Source organism: Aythya fuligula, chromosome 26, assembly GCF_009819795.1.
Source record: "Aythya fuligula isolate bAytFul2 chromosome 26, bAytFul2.pri, whole genome shotgun sequence".
NCBI lineage: Eukaryota > Metazoa > Chordata > Aves > Anseriformes > Anatidae > Aythya > Aythya fuligula.
In genome coordinates this window covers 5,347,086-5,360,943 of record NC_045584.1, presented here as the reverse complement: position 1 = coordinate 5,360,943, position 13,858 = coordinate 5,347,086, and the positions used below count along the sequence as shown (strand labels likewise).

Below are 13,858 nucleotides of genomic sequence, written 5' to 3'. Positions count from 1 at the left end.
GATTTTTTGATAGAACTCCTATAGCTCTCTGACAGGAGAGTCTCTGCAATATCTCAGTCAACAAAGTGACATTTCTCACTGGTTCCCACCAAGAACTGGCGCCTGCAGCATCACGGCGGTAGGTTTGTTTCTGGTTTTAGGTTGTTCTGAGCGGGGAACTCCAGTAATGCTTGCACATTTCAGCTTCACAGAGACAGTGGGATTAAATTCATTTTTCAGTGATGGCTGGCCATGTCTGAGCTCCGTCTTTCTCAGGAACATGTGTAAGAAGTAGAAATAGGAACTGCCAGTTAGGATCGGAGTGTTGGCCAAATTCAGAAACCAGCCGGTCAGGTATTGTAGGAAAAAAAATCCATACAATTTATCAAGAGACAATTAGAGTAAGGTTTCTCCTTGCTGCTGTCAACAGATAGTTAATGTCTGCCTAGAAGCACTCAGCTTATAGTTGCCTCCTTCTGCTGTGTTTGGTGCAACCATATATCTAGATGTTCTTTAGACAATTAATTTGCTCTCATGTTTTAATCTTAATTCATGTAAGATTTTGGCCTAATAGACCCTCACAGCAAAACCAATTTATTCAGAGAGGAAAAAGAGTTTGCTTTTATTGCTTTTATTGTGAACAGGACTAGAGAGAAAATAGTAGGAAGTCAAAACTAAAAACTTTGGAATGGATTTAAGAAGCACATTTTTAATAGTGAAGGTAATCAATGACCAGAACAATCACTGTAGAATTTGGTGTATTCTCTATTACTTGCAATAGATCTAGATCGGGTGTATTTCTGCTTTCTAGCAGGATAGGTGAATTGCTGTGTGGGATTCTCTGGCCAAAGATATGAACGCACCTGTTCCTACTCTCCATGTGATATTTGAGATGTCCCTACAGACTGTCTTCTGGGGGCTGATCAACCCCTAGATAAACAGGTTTGAATTCCAATTAAACATGTTTGCAAAAATTCAATCAGTGAAGAATTTTGGTTCTCTCTTCCAGATCAAGCACGAGCTGCCTGTGAGCTGCCCCAAGCAATCCCAGTAAGTGCGCAGCAATGCCGGATGCTGCTGCTCACCTGCCCTTTTACTATGGCAGCATTGCCAGGTCAGAAGCGGAGGAGTACCTCAAGCTGGCAGGCATGTCGGATGGGCTGTTCCTGCTGCGGCAATGTCTGCGCAGTCTGGGGGGGTATGTCCTCTCCATGGTATGCAACCTGCAGTTTTATCATTACGCCATCGAGCGCCAGATGAACGGTACCTATGCTATTGCGGGGGGCAAAGCACACTGTGGGCCAGAGGAGCTCTGCGAGTTTTACTCCAAGGATGCCGATGGGCTCTGCTGCACCCTCCGCAAGCCCTGCAACCGCCCCAGTGGCGTGGAGCCCCAGCCTGGTGTCTTCGACAGCATGAGGGACAATATGGTGCGCGAATACGTCCGGCAGACGTGGAGACTAGAGGTACTGGCCATTGCCAAAGGCAGTGTGGGACTGTGCAAGGGGTGTTCTCTGGGGGATTACTGCCACTTGCCACCCTGACCTCCTCTATTGCTGTCTTCCCCCTCTTATATCACATCGTGGTGAAGCAAGGTCCTCCTTAAAGGCAGCAGGCACTAAAAGTAGTCTTAACTCTCACTTTTTCAGTTGCTTCTTCAGAAACATGTCTAAACATCATCCCAAAACTTCAGGTTATTTCTCTGAACAGTTGCTATTGCACCTGCTCTGCAGGGCGTTGGGATTCACCACCCACTTCACAAGCATTTCGCCATGCACCATTTGCTCCCCTGCAGCACACAGAACACTCACTGCAGTTAGACCAACGCTCTGCACGTGAAGTGTCTGTGCCTCCATAATGCTGTGCTGAAGCTGAGATGAAACCAGATTCAAAGTCTTGCTCAGGTTTTCCTTGCTCTTTAAAGTCATTGGAGATTTTGCCTATGAGACTAAGGTACTGGGTACTGCATCTAGTCTGTCTATTATTTCAATTTAAAAACAGCTTCTGTAGTTGGTTGTACACAGAACTATATATAATTGAGACAGACCAAGCAAAACTCTCTAAATGGTCACACTGGCAGCTACATAATTAATTGTCTTTTACCTGCTGTCAGCTCAATAGTGCCTACTCAGCCCCTTCCAAGTGAGATAGCTCAGGCATTCTCCCTAGGAAGTCTTTCTATGAGAAGTCTCTAAATGTGGTCTGTTTTATACCAAAGGTACCTGACAGAATGAGGTCTTCAGTAGGGTTTCTCCATGAAGCTGAACCGTGAACCCTGGCAGATAACACAAAGGACATTGCCACCTACTGGCAAATGAAAACCTGAATTTGTTTATGAAAAGTGTACGGCCAGTAAAATTAATCTATGGTACCCCACATGATTTCCAGATTGCACTGCCCTTGATAAGCTGTAGTGCCTGGGGACAGCAAGCAGCCAAGAAAGCAGAGGCACCAGAAAGCGGTCCTGCTCTTCAAGGAATGCCAAGCAGGAAGGCACCCTGTGAGCCTGGCATCAAAATCCCTTATGTGAACACAATGGCTTCTCTCTTCCCTTACCAACAAATCAATGGACTTCAGATGGCTTTGAGGGCTGGGAGCAATTTAGATAAGCAAGTATTTCATCTCGAGTAGTTCTGCAAGTAATTCCGCAGCAGAACAGAATCCAACCCACTAGAGCTACAGGCACAATTAATGTCACAGGCACTCCAGTTACGAGGCTGTCCAAGTTTCCTGCCTCAACTGTCCAAGGGGGTGCAAACTAAGCCATGCTGAAGCCACACAGCAACACAACAGTGCAGCAGGAGGTCTCATTTCTCACTCTCTTCCAGGGGGATGCACTTGAACAGGCCATCATAAGCCAGGCTCCACAGGTGGAGAAGCTCATTGCCACCACAGCCCATGAGAGGATGCCCTGGTACCACGGCAACATCAGCCGGGATGAAGCTGAACGGAGGCTCTACTCCGGGGCACAACCTGATGGGAAGTTCCTGTGAGTGTGCAAACCCTGAAAGATAGTCCTTTTAGCATTTCCCCACTTACTCTCTAGTTCTTTGTTTCATGTGGCAGCGCCTGAGAGGAGGTTTAGCTGGGCATGGTCAGACTGGGGTTACAGATCTGTGGGGTCTGACACCTGTCATTTACGAAGCAGTAGCTGGCCCTCATGAAGAGCGAGTCATAAGCTTTATTCATTTCTCATGTTTAGATGTCTGTATGAAGCACGCTTTCTAATGCACAGGGTGATATCAGATACAGAGTTCAGTAGACGGAGACATTCAACACTGAAATGGAGGCACTGTATGGCCAATAAAATATAGAAGAAAGCACTTGCTGTGCTAGAAAAACACATGCATCTCGCAGAAGTGAGATGGTCCTTAATTTAATTATCTCCTGAATGAGTTGGAGAAAGAAAGAATTAGCTGGAGAGGGTGGAGAAGAGGGGCAAGAGACAGAAGGTGAAGGATCTCTCCTCAGCCTCTGCAGAGGGAAGGTGGCAATTCTAAGAGGGGACTCCTTACCAAGCGCCCACCCTGCAACCCACCACCACTGCAGCCATGGTAATTTGCAGGGTAAAACCTAGAGTTACTTTCAATAGTTCTCCTTCTGACCAGGCTGAGAGAAAAAAAGGAAAACGGCTCCTACGCTCTCTCCCTTGTCTACGGCAAAACAGTGTATCATTATCGGATAGACCAGGACAAGTCCGGCAAGTACTCCATCCCCGAGGGGACCAAGTTTGACACGCTCTGGCAGGTACTGTACTGTGGGACAGTGACTGCTGTTGTCCTAATAAAGCGAAGGTACTTCTCCCTTGTTTTTGCTGCCCATGCCTTGGGGGAAAGGGAAGGCCACTTGGAGCTTTAAAGACTTTAAGACCATATGTGGGTCATTGTAGCCCCTTCCAGAAAACTCTTATGTCCTCTGGGTCTGGCTGTCTATCATCTCACCTCATTACGTTCATATCTGTGCACCATTGTGCACTCCTAGCTATGTACAGCTAGGGCTGGGTTATAGCAGCTCTGAAGTAGCACTGGTGTTGCCATGCTTAACACCAGCCTGGTGCCTCTCCAAAGAAACAAGAGGATCAGTGCTTTTCACTTCTAGCTTCAAGGCAGGATACTGGCAGATGGTCATATTAATTATGTTTGCACCCCATCAGCAAACATCACACATTCAGCCACAGCATCTGCATGGGACCTCTTCCTGCAACAAGCACTGATGAAATTGCTCATCCCAGGCTGTGTCTCCTGTGCATCCCCCCTCCTGGCTTGGCAAACCTTTAGGTGCTGACTGCAACTTTATTTTCCAAGTGGCTGACTAATATGCAAAGAGGGGGAAGGTGTGTGTGAGGGGCAGAACTGCCAACAGTGGGGAGCCAACTGCCAAAACCTTGACATGACCAAAGATGTACCATGAGACTAGGAGACATGTCCATGTACCAGGAGACAAATCCTATCACCCCACAGGAGCTGCAGAATATGTTCAGATGCTGCATTGCCCCAGCAGTCCTCACAAGGAGGGGACAGGGTTTTTAGGGAATGTGATGAGGGCTTGAAGCCCAAGACCAGCACAGAGCCCTGGCACTGCTGGGAGCTGCGTGCCCCTGGAGCCTTGCTGGGTCTGTGTGCACCATGGCCCTTCAGAGCTGCCTCAGGGAAGGAACACCGCTGCTTCCTCCTGGGTAAAGCTGTCTGGGGATGGTAACTGTTTTGCTGAATTTTTCAAATTCCCAAGACTGTCTTTATACTGAATTTGAATGAAAACAAAGACTTCTGGGCATTTTAATGGAAACAGAACTGTGCCAGTCTCCCAATTTCAGATGAAATCTGAGCCACACGGGAGGGGAAGAGAAAGCCTAGTCCACCCTGTGGTCCAGTGGCTAGGGCTCAGGTGGTCAACTCCAGCCAGCGTCAATCCCTGCAGTGCTTGAACTGCAGGGAAAAACTGCCCAGGATCCAGAGGGCTAGCCCTGGGGTTCCTCCAGGAAAGCCAAAGGTTTCTCTCAGACTATCAAACAAAACACTTCTTGAAAACCTTTCCGGCTGTGACAACAATGACATTACACTGAAAATGCCCTACCAAGCTGTACTGCTAGAGATTTTCCCTTTGTCTTTTTTTGGTATTTATCTAACTTCCCAAATTCTTCCCAGCTCTGGCGTATACCCAGCTATGCAAATGCTGGCTCTACGAGATCCCTGAGTGCATAGTTAGAAGAGGAGAGAAAGAAATAATCGGGTCCCTCTCTGCCATAAATCTGAGAGAAACCATTACCATAAGCCACACATGCTACTTGCAAAAGAAAAGATGATTTTCTGCTTGCATTAATCTCTTTTTCATCTGATTCCTTTCTCAGCTGGTGGAGTATTTGAAACTCAAACCGGATGGTCTGATTTTTGCCCTGAGGGAAAGCTGCCCCAACCCCAGCATGCCAGGTGAGCTGACATCTGCGAGTGCCATCCCTGGCCCCGGTTGAGGCCACTTCGAGCCGTGCTATCACAAGTGTCCTTTACCATGTCCGACCCAACTTACGCAGGCTCTGATGGTTAGGGAATGGCACAATTTCAGCTCCTGTGGCAGCTGGGCAAGGCCACTTTGTGCTGTCTGTTGAAAGCGGCCACACTCCTGGCATGGCCAAGGGTGGCCCAAACACAGCAACAGACAGGGGAATCTGTGCTCCAGACAAATTAGGGGCTTTGGGTGCCAAATGCATGGCTTCTGAAAAATGACCTGCTTTTTAGGCACCAGGAAACAACATGACCCGAAGCCTGGCTCCTGGTGCATCTCTTGAGCTGAACACTCAAAACCATGTGTCACTTCTCCTGGCCCAAGTGTCACAAATGTCACTTCAGAGCCTGCCTGTGGGATCCCTGAGGTCTCTGGAGGGCTGGCCTGGGAACAGCCCCCTTATCTAGACGTGCTTCCACACCGTTTACAGCTAACACAGTGGAAAGGGGTATTTGTGTGGGAGGGATTGGACCCCACAGTCCTTCAAGGACTGATGCTCTGATTCTGCTTAGGGCACACACAGACTCCAAATAAAAGTTTCTCTCTTGATTCACAGCCTCTGCAGCACCGGTTCCACCAACCCACCCCTCTGTGAGCGTAAGTTTTGGGAAGGGTCTGTTTTATTGGTACCTCAGGGGCTTAATTGCATTTCAAGTTCACTGATCAAACTGCTCTTTTCTAAAAGGCAATAACACAACTGGAATATATTAAGGCCAGCTGCAATGTTGTCCTCTTTCCAGCTTGGATGGGGACAAGGAATAGCTGGGCACAGCTACCAGCAGAGTCGAAAATGGTTTCCATTCACACTGCGCTCCTTACAACATGTGGGGATGTCCTCAGGGAGCCCTCTCCCTGCTGCCCTCCTTGCCAGGCAGGAGTGGGGAAGACATGGTCAGATTCTGGGAACGCCCAGCCTTGCAGCCAGCCTCTGGCCACTGGCCAGGTCTTTGTGCTCCTTCTGCATCCCTGGCCTCAGGGTATGTCTGTGCTCAGTCACCACTGCGAGTGCTAAACCGTGTTGAAACCAGCAAGTTTGGGCTATGAGAGCAGCCCATCCCAGAGCCCAGCAAAGCCCAAATAAAGGTCTAAGCATTTACCCATGTTCTCAGAGAGCTTTCACAATCTGCGGTGGGCTCCCATGGTAACTTTGCTGCAAGCAGCACTGGAGTTCAAAGCTGTGCTGGAGAAGTGTGTTTCATACAGCAGTCGTGGCTTTGTCCCTGTCTGCTTTTGGAACAGTGGTTGCAGCATCCATGGGTGCTCGTGGAGGTCACTCATTGGCACAGCCAGCCAGGCAAGTGAGCTGACTGCAAGCTGAGCTGCCTCTGGGCTTCCCTTCACTCGCTGACTCTGAGCTACAGAGCTACAGAGGCTTGGCCTGGGATGACCCCCACTGCTGCAGAAGACCTGTAACTTCAGGATGGGGGAAACAGAGGAGGCACAGAGCAAAACTCTGTCCTGCATGCATACTCCCCGCTGCTAGAGAACACACAGCCCCCTTGGCACCTCACCCTGTGCAGCCCACAGAGCAGGTCACTTAGCTGCAATGCTGCACACAGGCTCTGCAGTGAATCCCCAGGGTCAGAGCCCTGCTGTGGAGCTGCAGGGGCTTCACACCAGCCAGGACCAGACAGCTCAACACTGCACCAGTCCCCTATGCCCAGCACAGGGCCTTTTAGTGGAAGTCACCAGCTGGGGCTCTGTTGGGCTCCAGAGGTTCCCCATCCCTCTCCTTGCCCATTTCAAATTGAAATGTTTTCCCCTGGCTGCCTTATCCACTTTAACCCTGTTTCTTTTCCAGAGACACCTTGGGGCTCTCAATGCAGATGGATACACGCCAGAGCCTGTAGGTGAGCACCTCTAAAAACCTTCGCCTTGTGATGGGAGGAGATAGGACCTGGGGGTGCCACAGGAGCCAGGGGGGTTGCCATCTCTATCACCTTCTGGTCAAAGAGCTGTGCTGCAAAGCTGCTTTTCTACAAAGGCACCCACTTACTACTGGGCCCTGAGACAAGAATATTGCAAAAGCGTTTACCCACACCCTGTACCCAGTAAACCAAGCCCTGTCCTATTCCCCATCTTCTATACTGCCTACAAAATACTCGGTGCATTCAGTTACATTTCACTGGGGAGAAGCCAAGCATGCAGCTGGGACCTGCTGGGACCTGTAGTGTGGGAGTGCTTAAACACATCTCTCCATCGTGGGTCTAACAGTGTAACTCAGAGAGGCCGTGGGCTGTGAGAGGAAGGGAGATGCCCAGGGGAAGGCTTAAATGATGGAGCTTGAAGGAGAATATGCCAGGAGGTTACAGAAAACCTTCTTGATCAATGAGGGAGGGGCAGGGAAGGATACATCACTAATAGCTATAAACAAGTTTATCTCCTGTGAATATGCAGGAAAGTCACGCTTGCTACCCATGGACACCAGTGTCTATGAGAGCCCGTACAGTGACCCTGAGGAACTGAAGGATAAGAAACTCTTCCTGAAGAGGGACCACCTGATGATTGATGAAGTGGAACTGGGGGCAGGAAACTTTGGCTGCGTCAAGAAAGGAGTCTACAAAATGAGAAAGTGAGTGCTGCCCTGAAGGATGCCGAGGAAGAGGGAAGGGGGTGCTCAGAGATGTCCCCAGACATCCTGTTTCTAGCTAGATGGACTCTAGAGTGATAATGGGGTGGAGGTATAAGAGGCTCTGGAAGGTCAGTAGTAGCTTTTCTGGGACTTTACCAGTGTCCTGAGAGTATAAGCTGCATCTTATGCTCCCATGCATAAGACTGCCACTTCTGGAGGCATTTGCCGGGCTCAGAGGGGCATGTCCATATTCCTGAGGTCATCTTGGTCCACATCAGAATAAAGGAGTGAAACTGAGTAGATGTGCAATCCTTGGCTCTACCTCTGGTTCTCTGCATGCCCATACAGATGGCTTTTGCTCACTTTGTGCCTGAGACCCTCCTTCAAAAATGGTGATGATGATGCACATCTCAGTGTATGAGGAGCCTTCAGATCTACAGATGACAATCACTACTCTACACTTACAAGGCTGAGGTGATCCTTTTCTCTTGGGCCTTCTAACAGGCCTGGGATAACAATGTCATACAGGGCTCCACCAAAACAGGCTATGGAGGCTGCATTTGAGATACCAAACATTATCACATGTGGAGTAGTTTCCATTTCTGGCTAATACATGAATCCAGGTGCTGTTTAATTCATCCACATTTGTTCCTCTTGTGTCCCGTGCAGGAAGCAGATCGATGTGGCCATCAAGGTGCTGAAGAGCAACAATGAGAAAACAGTGAGAGATGAAATGATGACGGAAGCCCAGATCATGCATCAACTGGACAACCCTTACATTGTCCGCATGATTGGGGTCTGCGAGGCAGAGTCCCTAATGCTTGTGATGGAGATGGCTTCTGGAGGACCACTCAACAAGTTCTTGTCTTCCAAGAAGTGAGTACTGAATAAAATGTGTCTGGTATTCTCTGCATTTCTCATCTAACTCACTTCTGCCAGGGAAGCCTGGCTTTGTAGGTGGAGGGAGGCTGCTAATAACAGAAAGAGATTATTTTTCATGTAAGTCAAAGGGACTGATGCTTCTGGAACAGAGCTCATTCTCCGCTGCAGCTAGAGAGCTTAGAGGGGACTGTGGTGTACAGAGTAATGACAGATTCTTGCTGTCCAACAGTTTTATTACTGCATTGTCCTTCCATCCTCCCCAGAGACGAGATTACAGTCAGCAATATTGTGGAGCTGATGCATCAAGTATCCATGGGGATGAAGTACTTGGAGGAAAAAAACTTTGTCCACAGGGACCTGGCAGCCAGAAATGTCCTGCTGGTCAACCAGCATTATGCCAAGATCAGTGACTTCGGACTCTCCAAGGCTCTTGGTGCTGATGACAGCTACTACAAGGTAAGTGTGAGCACAACAAAGGATCCAGATAGCTAGCAGATTCCCAGCCTCCTCCAGGCTGGGGGCTAAGACTCCCAGAGATAGGGGCTCTGAGTTCTTCCCAGAAGCCTGGCTGTACAACCACATCACATTCTGTCCAGCCTTGCTGCTGTGACATTAAAAGGGTCTTTGCAAAGCTCCAGGAGGGAAGGAAGAAATGCAGACAGTATTTTTTTCAGCAGTGTGGGATTACACTTGGCAGAAACATTTAGCAAAACAGAATTCAGGTTCAGCTCAGAGCAGGCTCTCTCTCAAATGTTCATTTTTGCTTTGCTACAGGCCAGGACAGCAGGAAAGTGGCCCTTGAAATGGTATGCCCCGGAGTGCATCCTCTATCACAAGTTCTCCAGCAAGAGTGATGTATGGAGCTATGGTGTGACCATGTGGGAGGCCTTCAGCTATGGGCAGAAACCGTACAAGGTGAGGCAAAGTTGGGCCTATCATGGATCGAAGTCACAATCTGGGCTCCCACTCTAAAACTGGTTGACTGACACACAATGAAACTTCGATTTCCATTCCCTCGAGTGGATGCTTTTACGTCTCTTAGGCAGGGGGCAACACAACAGGCTCACTTCCACTTCATGGAAGGCACAGATTGGATTGCTTGGATCCTGCAGCATTGTGTTCATTTTAGGGAAAGGAAACAGAAAACAAAACAAATTCATTTGGATTTGAATCAAAGCAGACCTTCTCTTTGATCCTTCCACCCACTTGCAGAGCTGAAAAGTCAGTTGCTCAGCCACTGCTCTGCCCAGGGTTGGGATGAGGCCCTGGGCTGTGAGGCAGTGTGAGACACCACTGCTGGGTGCAGGGGCTGAAAACAGACACTGTATGGGATGTGCTGTGCATGGACCCAAAGTACTACCCCAGGCCCAGCTCTAAACTGCCTCTACTGACCCTGTTTCCATATCCAAAACCATTAAAACATTTTCAGTCATTTGTGGGGAAAGGACAAGAGGCAATGGCCACAAAATGGACGACAGGAAGTTCCCAGCAACATAAGAAATGACTTGTTCATGGTGAGGGTGACGGAGCACTGGAACAGGCTGCCCAGGGAGGTTGTGGGGTCTCCTTCTCTGGATATATTCAAGGCCCGTCCGGATGCCTCCCTGGGCAACTTGTTCTAGGGAACCTGCTTTGGCAGGGGGGTTGGACCCGATGATCTCTTGAGGTCCCTTCCAACCCCTACAATTCTGTGATTCTGTGAAAACATTTTCCCACTTGATCTTCTCCTAGAAAATGAAAGGCCCAGAGGTTATTAGCTTCATAGAGCAAGGGAAGCGCATGGAGTGCCCCGCGGACTGTCCAGCAGAGATGTACACTCTCATGCAGCAATGCTGGACCTACAGGTAAGGATTTCTCTTGCTCTTCTCTCTGCTGGTCCATCAGGGCAGCACACACTCTCTGGACAATACGAAATGAATGGTGTCTCATTCCCCAGACCATGATGAATAATACACATAATTCTTTATTATCATTCCATTCAATTTGCCTGTAAGATGTCAGAGCTTCTCTGCATTTGCACCTCTCCATCCCAGAAAAGTTGCAGCTCCTTCCCTGGTACAGCCTGGTACTGCTGGGCTGCTGTTCTCTCCCAGGTTCTTCTGTGCCTGGTATCTTCTCCATTGGGTCAGTCCACTGTTGTCCTTTTTGCCAATTCTTATTTTTCTTTTCTGCCTTTGCAGATGGGAAGAGCGTCCAGGATTTATTTCTGTGGAAAACACAATCCGTGCCTACTACTACAGTATTGCTACCAAGACAGAAAATGGTCCAGAGACGGAGGACAAATCAAAAGCAGCTCTTCCTTGAGTTTCCCTTTCCGCCCCTCAACACACATGCCCTGGACTTCCTGCACAGGACCTGGAAAGGCTCTTTGCAAACTTCTGCTTTAATCTTTTAAACAATGGTTTTGTTTCTCAAGCAGCTCTAGAACTAAGATCCTGGGAGGCAACACTGTCAGCAGACAAGGGCAGTCAGCTACACCTCGTGTCTCCAAACAGCCAGCCATGATGTACATGTACATCTTCAGTCTGACCATCACAGGACAGTACAGGACAGTATTGTGGTTCCTTCCTACCCACCTCCAAAAAATATCCCAGGACCTCAAAGGTTTAATGCCTACCTCGCTTACTAGGGATGAACTGCATTAGCTCCAGCAGATCCAGATTTCTCCCAGGCCCCCAGAAAAAAATGTACACCGTAGGGCATGGTGTACGTCCCCCCTGCACTGCCACCACCCTCCAAGCTGGTTAAGGCTCCTCATACAACTAAACTCCCAGGACCCATGGCTCATCTTCTGGATCCTGACTGGTCCCTCTGTGCTACTGAATTGAGCAGTTTGCTTCTCAAACCTGAAAATCGGGCACCCTATAAATAAACGATTCTATATGTTTAGCATCCTTATGTCTCAGACTATTAAACTGCCTTAAATGTTTGCAACTACTTCACACTGAAAAAAAATAATCGTAGTTCCCCTCCAGTAAGCCATGGTTTCCCTCACTGATGCTCTCTGTAACCCTGCAGAGTCACCAACCCAGTCACCTCTGGCTTCACTGCAGATCTGCTTTCTTGCAGCTGATGGCACTACAGTGCTCAGTTGAGTCCACTGTGGAAATCTAGCCATCTGTCGAGGCTTGCACTGGTCTGCCTCTGCCCTGGGTGTAGTGGATTACCCATGCTGGGGGGACTGTGGTCTGCAGAGTTGCAAAGAGCAGAGAGGAGCTGTGAAGGGACGGGGGGTGTGTGTGTGTGTGGGGGGGGGGGGGGGGGGTGTGGAGGAAACAGAAGATCAGAGCCTTGAGATACAGCGAAAAGAAAAGCTTATCTCTCACCATCTTCTGCTATCAGAAAGCCACACAGCATCTCACAAGTGTACCTTGTCCAGGAGGTAAAATAAACAGCTACAGCCCTGGCCAGGGCACAGCCCTTATCTAAACCTTAATGGGAGGTGCATTTGTTCTGAATGCAACTGTTCTGGGGAGCATTCAGGTATGGGGCCTAAATCACCCCCTCCACATAGCCTGCTTAAGCCATCAGAGAATGTAGGTCTGATGAAAAATAAAAATTATCTGATGAAAAATAAAAGTAAGCATTCCCCTCTCCTTGTCTAAGCTACAGCCTCCAGTGACAGCAGCTATTTACACACCAAGGCATTTTCTTTCTCAAGCCCATTAGCTTGCCCTGTATGCTTGAGAACTCTGGACAACTTATCTTTACTAACAGAGGGTAAAATAGAGGCATCAGAAGAGAAAGTGGCTTGGTCTTGGTCGTGTTCGCACAGTGAGTTAGTGACAGAGGTAGGAAAGAAATTACCTCCTATGTCATGTTTTCCTTCCAGAGAAAGTGGCTGTTTTGCTGGAAAAAAAGGTTTGATGTGCTGCGGGTGTGCTCTGTCTGTTCCAAGAGCATCACAAAGTGTCAGGACTTGCTGTGGGGGAAAAAGGGAGTGAGATGAGCAGGACCTGTGGTCAGAGGACTTTGTGACTCAGCTCTTTCTGTGACTCATCCTTTTGGCATGCACAGGGTCTGACAGTTCCTGGGGGAATCTGCTGTGACTTCAGGCACTGCCTCCCTCCTGGGCACCAGAAGTGCCGGCAGGCTCGGAAGGATCCAGGTCACACAGCACACTTGCCCTGCAGCCACGGACAGCCGCTCTTCTTCTCCACCCACAGCATGGATACATCCAGTTCTGTCCTCTCTCCTCTCCCACTGCAGGCAGGTCCAAATACTAAAACAGTCTGCAGGACGTTCCAGGCAGTTCACTGACGAATCTCAGAGGCACTGGTTGTTTGAGCAAAAGTCGCTGATAAGATAATGACAGAGGCTGCAGTTAGCACAGAATGAGTTCAGTGCTCTGTGGTCAATTCTGTTCTATTAATTCCCTCAAATCCTCTCTTTTCTTGCACACTTTTTCTCCTTTACTCCTACTCTTAGTCACCATTATTTTCCTAGGTTTTACATAAATGTTAAAGCTCTTCTAACTTACACATTCTCCATCTTGCAAGGGAAAAGCTGAACATCTAACTTTAACACCCACAGTGATAACAGGGGATGTGATAAACTATCAGTAGTCCCGTCTGATCAACACTATCTAACAATCTATCATATTGCCAATGCAGATCTATCACATTCCAACCTATCTTATCACCAGCAAGCCTATCTTATCACCAGTACATGCCTATTTATCAATTGCACCATGATATCACAAGCGCACACTCACCTTTCTATCTCTTTCAGCAATATCGGCATTTTCATTTTGTTCAGTAGCATAGCAGCTATGTGACTAACATAGCTGTGTGCTCATCGACCTTTCTGTCTCACCTCTCAGTAATTTACTGAACCAAGGTAAAATATATATTCGAAGCCAGGGTTCTTTCCCATCTCTCCCCAAGAAGTGCTGTCTGTGTGGCTGCTCAGGGCACAGTTCAGCAT

At 48.5% G+C, this 13,858-nt stretch overlaps 1 protein-coding gene across 1 annotated transcript; it reads left to right on the top strand.

Moving 5' to 3' along the window:
* The first annotated feature begins 1,043 nt into the window (after positions 1–1,043).
* LOC116499164 (tyrosine-protein kinase ZAP-70) lies at positions 1,044–11,236 on the top strand. The gene is made up of 12 exons (XM_032203809.1): positions 1,044–1,445; positions 2,808–2,968; positions 3,588–3,726; positions 5,327–5,405; positions 6,035–6,075; positions 7,280–7,328; positions 7,843–8,050; positions 8,720–8,926; positions 9,196–9,388; positions 9,707–9,847; positions 10,664–10,776; positions 11,113–11,236. Exons 1-12 carry the CDS (start codon positions 1,044–1,046, stop codon positions 11,234–11,236), a joined length of 1,857 nt encoding a protein of 618 aa, XP_032059700.1.
* The last annotated feature ends 2,622 nt before the right edge of the window (positions 11,237–13,858 follow it).